Raw genomic sequence first — 12,352 nt, forward strand, 5'->3', positions numbered from 1 at the left:
ACAAGATAGTGCTTTGTCCTGACCCTAATGTTCTACTGAAAGTAATGTCAGATTTTCATGTTTTGTCAGGTATTCTTTCCAAAAAACTCATGCCCATGAGAGCAAGTCAAAGTTGCACTGTCTGGATCTAAAAAGAGTTTTATCTTACTATTTAGAGAGAATCAAGATCTTTAGAACTTTGCATAAGCTGTTTGCTTCCTGTATGGAAAATTGAAGGGTAAAACTGTTTCTGCTCAAATTTTATCTAGATGGGTCAGAATTTATAGAAGAGGATTATAAGAATGTTTGACAATCTTGTACTCCTGTTATTAAAACACATTCTACCAGAGCAGTCACTACATCTACAGCAGGGGTCGGCAACCTCTGGCACGCAGCCCATCAGGGTAATCCACTGGTGGGCTCTGAGATATTTTGTTTACATTGACTGTCTGCAGGCACGGCTCCCCTGCAGTTCCCAGTGGCCATGGTATGCCATTCCCAGCAAATGGGACTGCAGGAAGCGGTGTGGGCTGCAGGGACATGCTGGCTGCTGCTTCCTGCAGCTCCCATTGGCCAGGAATGGTGAACCGCGGCTACTGGCAGCTGTGGGGGGCCATGCCTGCGGATGGTAAATGTAAACAAAATGTCTTGTGGCCCACCAACGGATTATCCTGTTGGGCCGTGTGCCGAAGGCTGCTGACCCCTGTTCTACAGCATGCTTGAGACATGTTCCATTAATTGAAATTTATAAAGCACCACATGGAACTCAATACACACTTCAAACATTACACATAAGACATAGCTGCTACGTATGATGCTAATAGGCAGGGCAGTCCTCCAATCTTTAATTATTTAGGACATCTTGTCCTATCACCCATTTTTCTGTAGACTGCCTACCAAACTATACCAGAAGTGGGAATGTCCAGTGGACACTTGAGAATGAAATGAAGGATACTTACCTATAACCGAGGTTTTTTGAGATGGATTCTGCATATTCACACTTTCTACCCTCCTTCCCCCCTTCTGCAGAGTCATAATTAATCTTTGTTCTGCATTAGTGCTGGAAGGAACTGAGATGGCAACTGCTGCAGTACCCGCTTTTATAACCCTGTCCACAGAACTTGCTTGACTGCTGAGCTGAGGGGTGGGAGCTGGCACCTGAATGCTCTAATTCTCTAACAGACACTGCTAACAGAAAGTTCCACTGTTCAGCTGCATTAGTTGGCACATAATTCCAAGAATGTGAGAGTCCATCTCAAAGAACCTCAGTCACTGGTAAATAACCTTCATTGCATGTACTAGTTTTTTCTTGCTTTAATTACTTTACTTTCTCCTTTCTGGCCTGCCCGTTATCCATATTGCTCCTTCCAAACTGTCCAAAACACAGCAGCCAGAAATGTGGTCCTTGCTGGTTGGACTATTTCACCCCTCTATTTGGGATGCTTCATTCATTTCTCTTTTCCCAACATGTCAATGTTAAACTTATCCTTGTCTTTAAGGCCCTGCACAGCTCCGCCTGACATAGATATCTGCATTCCTCTTCATTCATTTTATGATACAGTCGAACCCATTTATCTCGACCTCGGTTAACTTGCCAATCCTATTAAGTCGACGTTTTACAAGTGGAACCGCCAAACTCCCTCTTTGTCTTATGGGTTTCTCATCCGTTATGTCGATTCGCCGAACGCTAATATCTCGAGCCCGGCTCCCTGCGTCCCCGACCCACCGTGTCCCCAGCCGCCCGCTCCCCGGCTCTCCAGCCGCGCGGTTCCCCAGCCGCCCGCTCCCCGCGTCCCCAGCCGCCCGGCTCCCCGCGTCCCCGACCCACCGTGTCCCCAGCCGCCCGGCCCCGCATACCCGGTCCCGGTCCGGCCCCGCCCGGCCCCGCATACCTGGTCCCCGCTTCGCCTGCCGCCCGCCCGGCTCCGCTTCGCCGGTCCCCGCTTCGCCGCCCGCCCGTCCGCCCGGCTCCGCTTCGCCGGTCCCCGCTTCGCCGCGCGTCCGCCCGGCTCCGAGTCGCCGCCCGCCCGCCCCTCCCCTGTCCCTGCCCGTCCCTGCCCGCCCGGCCCCGCATACCTGGTCCCTGCCCGTCCCCGCATACCTGGTCCTCGCTTCGCCTGCCGCCCGCCCGCCCGGCTCCGCTTCGCCGGTCCCCGCTTCGCCTGCCGCCCGCCCGCCCGGCTCCGCTTCGCCGGTCACCGCTTCGCCGCGCGCCCGCCCGTCCGCCCGGCTCCGCTTCGCCGCCCGCCCGCCCCCGCATACCCGGTCCCTGCCCGTCCCCGCCCGCCCGGCCCTGCATACCTGGTCCCTGCCCGGCCCCGCCCGGCCCCGCATACCTGGTCCCCGCTTCGCCTGCCGCCCGCCCCGCCCGGCTCCGCTTCGCCGGTCCCCGCTTCGCCGCCCCGCCCGTCCGCCCGGCTCCGCTTCGCCGCCCGCCGCCCGCCCCCGCATACCCGGTCCCTGCCCGTCCCCGCCCGCCCGGCCCCGCATACCTGGTCCCCGCTTCGCCTGCCGCCCGCCCACCCGGCCCGCTTACCCGGTCCCGCTTCGCCTGCTGCCCGGCCCGCTTACTGGGTCCCGCTTCTTTGGCTGCCCGGCTCCGGGTCCCCGTCCACGGCCGCCCGGCCCCGCTTCCCCGTCCCGCTTCGCCGGATCCTGCCACGTGCAGGCACCGCGGTAAGGGGGCAGGGAGGGGGTGTTGGAGAGAGGGCAGGGGAGTTCAGGGGTGGGGGGGTGGTTAGGGGTTTATCTCGATCATCGGTTATCTCGACGCTTTTTGGCAAACCCCTAGGCCGGCGACATAACAGGGTTCAACTGTATATCAATGCTCCTGCACCAATTTCTTCCTTCTCATGTCCTGGCTTTGTGCCTTTTTTCTCCCAGGAAACTCTCTATTCATAGATCAACCTCTGAGTCTCAGTGCCCCAAGTCTTCATGTTAAGAAAAATGTCAGTCTGGTCAGATTAAGATCTTTTTAAAGTTATTTAAAACGATTCAGTTCATTTGATCATTTTGTGCTTATCTTCTAGATTTTAAGTTCTTCAGGCCAGGGACTGTTGATATTTGCATCTTGTATAGTACCAAGGACATTATCAGAGCTAAAACAATAAAAATTAATTGTACCCTGAATAAATAGTTTTGCCAACAGAAAAGGTATATATAATTAAGTAAAACTGATTATTTCCCAGGTGAAATCCTATGCATGTTGTTGCCAATTGGCAATTTTTGTATTCTAATTATAATATAATTTTCTTACAGCCTTTGAAATTAGATCCCAAAGGATCTACTAAACCTAAGAAAGCTGCAGAAACAAAAAAAGGAAATTTAATGAGAAAAAGGTAGGGATACTTACATGAATGAAAATTACAGTTTGGTGCCCTACAATATTTTAATACTTAATTCCTGCTTTTTGTTATGGATTTGAAATGGTCAGTGTGAGTATTCTGAATTTGTAACTAACATAAACATATATGGAGTCTAAAAGTGGGGGAAAGTCTTCTTTACTTCTTGCTTGCAGATTAGAGAAGAGCGTGATATGCTGGCTGACAGTTAACCTGAGCAAAGCCAGTTCAATTTTTAAAAGCTATAGTGGTAATATATATATAGGAATTCAGGACAAAGTGGGATGCTTTGTGTGGTCATTTGTCTTTAATAGCCAGAATGTTGTTTAGCTCACTTCTAAATCATACTACTAGTGGTCTGAGTTGTGGCATTAAGGATTTTGGCATTGATGTTTATGCGTTGAGATATTTTTTCTGTAAATGAAATGCAAGAAATATTGAATTTTGTTAGTATGTGGCATTTCTTTTTTGAGATGTATTGTCCATATATATTCCATCCTTGATGTGTACCCCCCCCAATGTGCTCAAGATTGGATTCTTTTGGCCAGCAGCATTTGATGGGGCTATGCAATCCCCTGAATGTTCCTGTACTGATCATAGATTATTATTATTAGGGTTGGAAGGGACCCTCAAGAGATCATCTAGTTCAACCCCCTGCTCAAAGCAGGACTAATCCCCAAATGGGCCCCTCAAGGATTGAACTAGCAACCCTGGGTTTAGCAGGCCAATGCTCAAACCACTAAGCTATCCCTCCCATAAAGAGTTGTACTGGCCCAACTGCCATGGCTGTGCGAAGCGCCACAGTGTCAGAATCTCAACACAATTTTACAGAGACTTTTGTGGATCATTTTATATATTAGGGTTTGTTAGGAATAGTTTTACTAATGATAGTTTTCACTTTTGCAAGTTTTTGATGGCTTACCTATCTTCTTCTTCTTCTCTCTCTCTCTCTCATATCAGGAACTTCTTCCTGATATCAGAGTTAAAGGATGTTTCATCCTTAGTCAGCTGGCTTTAAGTTTTGCCTCTTTTCTGAGATGACGCTAACAATCGATAATGGGCACAGTAGATGTCTTTTTTTGCCTTGGGGAAAGGTCATCTCATCAGTGTTTTGTGTATAAATCCTTTGCTAAAAGAACTTTGAAGGAAAGAGAGACATGCCTTCAGCTAGTTCTTCTTCGAGTGATTGTTCCTATGCATTCCAGTTAGGTGTGTGCGCGCCGCGTGCACGTTCGTCGGAAGATTTTTACCCTAGCAACACTCGGTGGGTCAGCTGGGCGCCCCCTGGAGTGGCGCCGCTATGGCGCAGGATATATACCCCTGCCGACTCATCCGCCACTCAGTTCCTTCTTACCGCCCGTGTCGGTCGTTGGAACAGTGGAGCGTGGCTTAGCTGACCTCCACTTCCCTAGCTACTCGTAGTTTCTCTCGTTAAGTATATAGTTCAGATGTTTATAGTTGTAGTTAACTTTATTTGTTTGTAGTATAGTATAGTGTATTTATTTCACAGGGGTTCGGGGTTTATTCCCTTCCCCTCACCCGGTGTCGGGTCTGATGCCCGGTCCACAGGGTTTTATAATGCTCGGCCGGCCATAAGCCGATGCCGACAAGAGATCCTCTCCTAAGTGCCTCGAGGGATCTCACCTCACAGATAAGTGCCGCATTTGTGAGGCCTTTAATCCGAGAACAAAGGGGAGCGGGAATTTCGTCTCAAACAGCTCCTGAGGGAGGCAGCTCTTGCTCCTCTGCTCTCGGCGCCGAGCGCTGGTTAGTCTTCAAGGAGCGCTCCCTCAGCACCGGATCGCCGGTACCGCCAAGACCTCTCGGCACTGACCGTCGCTGGCTTCCACTCGGCATGGATCCCTCTCCTGGAGGATGAAGAGGCACAATATCCTTGCTGCGTCCGAGCCGCCTGCTCCGCAGCCGAGCGCTATGCTCAGTCGGATCGCCCGGCACCGATGTCCGCCGTGGCACCGACAATATCCGCACCATTAACTCCGGCCAGGCAAGAGCCGTCGAGTCCGGTGCTGGAATGCTCCCCGGTACGAACCGTGGTCGAGCTCGCTATGAAGCTGCGTCCGAGCCGCCTGCTCCGCAGCCGAGCGCTATGCTCAGTCGGATCGCCCGGCACCGATGTCTGCCGCGGCACCGACAATATCCGCACCGTTAACTCCGGCCAGGCAAGAGCCGTCGAGTCCGGTGCTGGAATGCTCCCCGGTACGAACCGTGGTCGAGCTCGCTATGAAGCTGCGTCCGAGTCGCCTGCTCCGCAGCCGAGCGCTATGCTCAGTCGGATCGCCCGGCACCGATGTCGGACGCGGCACCGACAATATCCGCACCGTTAACTCCGGCCAGGCAAGAGCCGTCGAGTCCGGTGCTGGAAAGCTCCCCGGTACGGACCGTGGTCGAGCTCGCTATTAAGCTGCGTCTGAGCTGCCTGCTCCGCAGCCCGAGCGCTCTACTACGTCGCACTGCCCGGCACCGGTACCTGCTGCGGCACTGACAGTATCAGTACCGTAGACTCCGGCCACGCAAGAGCCGTCGAGTCCAGCACCTGAACGCTCCCCGGTGCGAGCTGTGGTCGAGCTCACTATTCCCTCCATGCCGGAAACATTTCCACAGCGAGGGAGTTGATGGCAAGGGCAGAGCCTGCGCGGCTTTAACCCCCGGCACCGCTGGTGCAGGTATATTGTCTATTGGCGAGCCTGTCTTGCTCACGCCACCCGGCGTCGGCACCGCAGAGCGGCACCGTTCACGATCGCGGTCCTGCAGACGTTCTCGGTCCCGTCACCGATCGAGGTCCCGACGCCGCTCGCAGTCTCGGCACTGTTCTCCATTTCGGTACCAGTAGTACTCGCGGCACCAGTCAGCGTCCTGTTCGCCGGCCCGGTACACTCAGCACCGATCCAGCTCCCGGCACTGCCCCAGGCACCGGGACTCCCGTAGCCACTCCTGATCATCGAGCCTCGCGCTCTCGGTCTACCGCCCGGCACAGCTCTGGTGGCAGGTCCCATTCTCGGTACCGGTATGTCTCCCGGTACCAATCCCCAGTGCCGCGTCGAGCTACGTCAGTTAGAGAGGGAGACTCTACCAAGGGCTTTTCAGCTCCTCCAGGGCCATCCAGCCACGCATCAGTGTTGCCCCGTGCGAACACTTCATATGCGCAGTACTCGGTTGTCCGATGTGCCCTCCAGAGTCTTCCAGGAGACCTCTCAGTGGTCATTCTAGTCACCTTGGGCGTACTACCACGCCAGAGGCGTACCGGTGGTCCCATCTCGCTCTGTTCCGTCGGAGCTCTGGGTGCCAGAGGCGACAATTAGCCGTTCCCCTCCGACCGGTACAGAGCAAGCCCCGGTTCAGCCACCGGGCTCCCAGATCCCACTGGATCAGGAGGTCGTCCAGGAGCGCGAACCCACACAGGACCCGCTTGTACCTGGCCTTTCTTCTTCCTCCTCCCCAGATGAGGCGGGGGCAGGAACATACTCCTCGGGCCCTCCTCTGATCAAAATGCAAGTACATGGTATCCTCCAGGGGGTACGAGTACCTATATATACATCTCCCCCCTCCCCGCTCCCTTGTCGTCCAGTCCCTCAATGGGACGGAACGCCATGGCCAGCAGGCACCAGCCCCTAAATCCAAGGAGGCTAGGCGAATGGTCTTAGTGGGCCGTAAGATGTACTCGGCGGGAGCCCTGCAACTTTGTGTAGCAAACTAGCAAGCCCTGCTTAGCCGCTACTATGGGTGGCGGTGGGCAAATTTACAGAGTCGGTTCTTTAGAACTCCCGTCAAGAGTTCGATGCCCTGGAACAAACGAAGAAGCTGGCGAGGGCTTCCCTCCAGGCTTCGTTGGATGCAGCTGACTCCGCTGCCACGACTCTGGCCTCGGGTGTTGCCACGAGGTGCATTTCATGACTCCAGTTATCGAGCCTTCCCTCACAGCTGCTGCACACTATACAGGACTTGCCCTTCAATGGCAAAGGCCTGTTCTCTGAAAAAACTGGCCTTAGGGTGCAAAGCCTAAAGGGCAGCAGGGTCACTTTGCGCTTTCTCTCGGCATGCACATGCCGGTGCTTCAGCGCCGACCTTTCCCTCCCCAGCCTCACCGCTCTTACCCTGCGACTAGTCAAAGACAGGACTTTGCCAGCAGGTGTCGCTTACGCGGTCGTAGGCGTCAATCAGGACCTCAAAGGAGCCAAAATTGCGGTCCTTCTAACCACCAATGGGACAAAAGCCTACCCATCCTCGTCCCTCTTAGGGACCCCTCTCACGAGCGATTCCTCTTGCAAAAGGTGCGGACGCTCCTCTTCATTGGAGCTATACAGGAGGTATCTAAGGACGAAACCTAATCCCCTAGGCGAAGGGAGGTCTCAGACCTATCCTAGACCTGTGGGACCCCAACAAGTTCACGATGCAGATAAGTTCCGCATGGTACCCATGGGGACCGTCATCCCATCCTTGGATCCCGAAGACTGGAATGCCGCCCTCGATATGAAGGGCGCGTATTTTCACGTCGCCATTTCTCTTCCACACAGAAGGTACCTCCGCTTTGGGGCCTACCGTTGTTTCCAGTATACGGCCCTCCTGGTTGGCCTCTATACAGCCCAAGTGTATTCAAAGTGCAGGGCTGTAGTCGCCGCCTCTCTTCGCCACCGTCGGATACACGTTCTCCGTATCTAGACGATTGGCTCATTCGAGGGACCACCGGGCCCAAGTTACCAGTCATGTGGGCATCGACACGGACCTATTCCTGTGTCTAGGCCTGATGATCAATAGAATAATCCACTCTGATTCCCGCACAGGGAATAGAATTCATTGAAGCCATCCTGGACTCCAGTCTCGCCAGAGCCTGCTTACCTCAGCCTCGGTTTCAGGCGATGGTAACAATTGTACAAGGTCTACGGACCTTCCCGGCAACTTTGGCTCGCACTTGCCTAGGTTTCCTGAGTCACATGGCTGTCTGCACGTTTGTTTCCAAACATGCCAGGCTTCGCTTCCGTCCACTTCAATCGTGGCTCACCTTGGTGTACCACCCGGGCAGAGATTGCATACTCATGGTCGTCTCGTTCCCCCTGAGCATCCTAGGCTCCCTTGACCGGGAGTCAGCGCCCTCCCTGGTGTATCCAGGGATGCTGTTCCATTCACCCCTCGGGGTCCCTCGTGACAGACACCCCATCTCTCGGCTGGGTGCTCACCTGGGTCAGTTTCGCACTCACGGCCTTCGTTTGGCTCAAGAGCTGGCCTTGCACATCGATGTCCGAGAGCTGAGAGCAGTCTGCTTTGTATACCAGGCGTTTCAGCTGGCGGATCGCCTCAGAAGATCCTTCCTGTCTCACAAGTGGTCGTTTCCTCCGGACATTATCCATTCCGTTTTTCGGAAGTGGAACTTTCCCCGCATAGCCCTCTTCGCTCTCGCGAGAACGAAAAGAGAGAGAAGTTCTCTTCATTCCAAGACCTCTCCCTGGGCTCGATCTTGGAGGTGTTTTCTGATGCCGTGGATGAGCCATCGGCTGTACGTTTTTCCACCGTTCCGGCTGGTTCACAGGGTCCTGCTGAAACTCCGCAGGGACAGAGCGCACCTGATCATGATCGCTTCAGCGTGGCCCAGGCAGCACTGGTACACCAGGTTGCTACCCCTGTCGGTAGCCAACCCTATTTCCCTGCCTGTTTGCCCAGACCCCATAGCGCGGGATCACGGCAAGCTTCACCACCCAGACTTGTAATCCCTGCACCTCACAGCATGGCTGCTGCGTGGCTGAACCGATCCAAGTTACATTGTTCTGCCTCGGTTCTACAGGATTCTCCTGGGTGGTAGGAAACCTTCCACTCGGTTAACGTATCTGGCAGAGTGGAAGCGCTTTCTCCTGCTGCTATGTAACGCACAATGTTTCTCCCGCCAAGGTCCCGATCCATTCCGTCTTGGTCTACCTCTGGTCTCTCAAACAGCAGCACCGGGCGCGGTCCTCCTTAAGGGTGCACTTGGCAGCCATCTCTCCCTTCCACCCAGCGGAGAGTGGCCACTCCGTATTCTTACACCTTGTGGTTTATAAGTTCCTCAAGGGCTTGGAGCGTTATACCCCCCCCCCCCAGTTGGCCCCGCCAAAACCTGGGTCTTCAACCTGGTTCTAACCAGTTTTATGATTGCCCCATTCGAGCCACTGACAACATGCTCGCTAACACCTGTCCCGGAAGACAGGTTTCCTTGTAGCCTTTCTATCGGCCAGACGAGTCTCCGAGCTTCAGGCTCTCATGATGGACCCACGGTATACTGTGTTCCTCAAGGACAAGGGCAGTTGTTACCACGTCCGACCTTCCTCCCTAAGGTGGTGTCGGCCTCTCATATCAACCAGGATATCTTCCTTCTGGTCTTCTTTCCGAAGCCACACTCATCGCAAGGAGAGCACCAATTGCCCTCCCTAGACGTCCATAGGGCGTCCGCAATCTATATCGAGCGGACAAAGCCCTTTCGTAATGCCCCCAAACCTTCGTCGTACCGGCATACCGGATGAAGGGCATACCTGTCTCCTCCTAGAGGATTTCATCTTCAATGACGTTGTGCATCCGCACCTCCTGTGTTTTGGCCCATGTTCCATAGAACCACCTTACTGCACATTCCACCAGGGCTCAGGCTTCTCTGCTGCCTTCCTGGCTCACATACCCTTTCAGGGGATGTGTCGTGCAACTACCTGGTCCTTGGTCCACACCTTTGCCTCATTGGTCCAAGAGTCCAGAGCTGATGCAGCCTTTGGCTCAGCAGTTTGCATTCTGCAGCATCTAACTCCGACTCCACCGTCTACATACGGCTTGGGAATCACCTAACTGGAATGCATAGGAGCAATCACTCGAAGAAGAAAAGACGGTTACTCACCGTTGTAACTGTTGTTCTTCGAGATGTGTTGCTCTTATCCATTCCAGACCCGCCCTCCTTCCCCACTGTCGGAGTAGCCGGCAAGAAGGAACTGAGGGGCGGATGGGTCGGCAGGGGTATATATCCTGCGCCATAGCAGCGCCACTCCAGGGGGCGCCCAGCCGACCCACCGAGTGTTGCTAGGGTAAAAATCTTCCGATGAACGTGCACGCGGCGCGCACACACCTAACTGGAATGGATAGGAGCAACACATCTCGAAGAACAACAGTTACAACGGTGAGTAACCGTCTTTTTTATAGACCTCTCATTGCAACCTGCTTCTTATCTGGGCAGGGTAGACCACCCTGGACAAATTCAACCTCAGTGATTTCTGGATCCAATAGCTCCCAGTCCCCATCTTTGAAGACTGCAGACTTGAGTGGACTGAAAAAGTCACAGACAGCAGGAGCAGATCCCCATTGGTAATTCTCAGTAAAATGAAAATCTAAGTCACCTCACCACTCCCAACTGAAGGAGACTTCATTACCCAAGATTGGTACTGGTGGAGCTCTCAGGGAGCACAGTACCAGCACTCTGACACCTTCACGGGAATAAAAATTAACTGCCTCTTTTACTGATACTAGAACATTCAAAGTAGTGTTTCAGTGCCAACTGTTGCAGCACCAACCCCTTTGGTACTGATCTCTCTGGTATCACTTGCTTCAACACAGAGTGCATCAGCACTGGACATGTTGGCACCATGAACTCTGGTGCTATCCACTCCTGTACTGAGGTTTATGGCACTGTCCTTTCCCATATATAAGTAGTATGGAGTACTGAGGGGTCTTCACCCTACATATCTTCAAATCATTAGAAATATCACATGGTAGCATTCTCTTTGGGTTTCTTGTTTAGTGTTCCTATATGAAAATTGTAATAATTAAAAATATTCAAGGAAATTCCCAGAGAAAAACTACATTAAAATGGAATTCAGATTGACAGTATTTATAACTTAAGGTAAAATACTTTACAAGGATATTGTAATTATTCCTAAAACAAGCATTATACATTTCCTGACTTTATTAGTGTGTGTGGAGGCAAAGAAAAATATTGACAATGTCTTTAAAACTCAATTCTAACTTATCTAGGATTACAAAAATTAAAAAAAAAAAAAACCAAACCATAATTGCAATCGTATATTTATATTTATTGCCTGGTATATGGGACAGCATTATGGCTTTTTGGATCCCTTAATTTTTATACCTAGCAAGTTTCAGTTTCTTTTAAGTTTAACATTAACTCTGAATGTCCTGGATTTTTTATGCTTGTTTCTGAGAGAATTACAACATCCTTGTAATGTATTTTACTCATACATGCTCTCAGCCTTAGCTCCACTTCCATGTAGTTTGTATCAAGGTACCTAGAAATGTGGTAGGTGCATAATTTTAAAAATAGGATTTGGAAAACTAAAAATTATGAAAAAAGAACAGGAGTACTTGTGGCACCTTAAAGACTAACACATTTATTTTAGCATGAGCTTTCGTGAGCTGCAGCTCACTTCTTCGGATGCCTGCGGGAGGTCCACCAAAGCCGCGGGACCAGCGGACCGCGGGACCAGCGGACCCTCCTGCGGGAGGTCCACCGGAGCCACCTGCCGCCCTCCTGGCGACTGGCAGAGCGCCCCCCGCGGCATGCCGCCCTGCTTGGGGCAGCGAAATGTCTAGAGCCGCCCCTGTGTAGAACTCATATAATAAACACAAATCTGTATTTGTTGCACAGGCAGAGTAGGCAATTGCAGGTAGAGGGGAACAGTGGCTGAGGAACAGAAAGATGGCCCCAGTGCAAGTTTTTATTGTGGGACCCTTCCCTCAAATGTAATGAGTTTAACGCTTATTTATACTCATCAAACATGCAAATTCAACTGTCCTATACTTCATGTTAGCATCTGTGAAACAGTATTCACCAGCAATACTAAAGTTTTCTACTCACCCATCTGAATCTTTTTGCATGCCTTTCGTTCTGCAAACTAGTCAGTTATCTGTTGTAGGTTTATTTTTCTGGCTCACTTGTTTTAATTGGATAACATTCCCAGTTCGTGGAGTCCCTCTTGTCTCATAGTACTCCTTAGGTCAGAGGTCCTCAAACTGTGGGGCGCGCCCTCCTAGGGGTGTGTGGAGGAATGTCCAGG

At 52.2% G+C, this 12,352-nt stretch overlaps 1 protein-coding gene across 1 annotated transcript in view; it reads left to right on the top strand.

Annotated features, from left to right (window-relative positions):
- Window positions 1-12,352, top strand: part of CCDC7 (coiled-coil domain containing 7) — a gene marked incomplete at its 3' end in the record, with an annotated part of 176,426 nt that overhangs the window by 157,552 nt on the left and 6,522 nt on the right. The window contains exon 19 of the mRNA XM_045004155.1: window positions 3,238-3,317. Within this exon, the coding sequence (XP_044860090.1) occupies window positions 3,238-3,317 (80 nt within the window). The remainder of the gene's footprint in view (window positions 1-3,237; window positions 3,318-12,352) is intronic.

Source organism: Mauremys mutica, chromosome 2, assembly GCF_020497125.1.
Source record: "Mauremys mutica isolate MM-2020 ecotype Southern chromosome 2, ASM2049712v1, whole genome shotgun sequence".
NCBI lineage: Eukaryota > Metazoa > Chordata > Testudines > Geoemydidae > Mauremys > Mauremys mutica.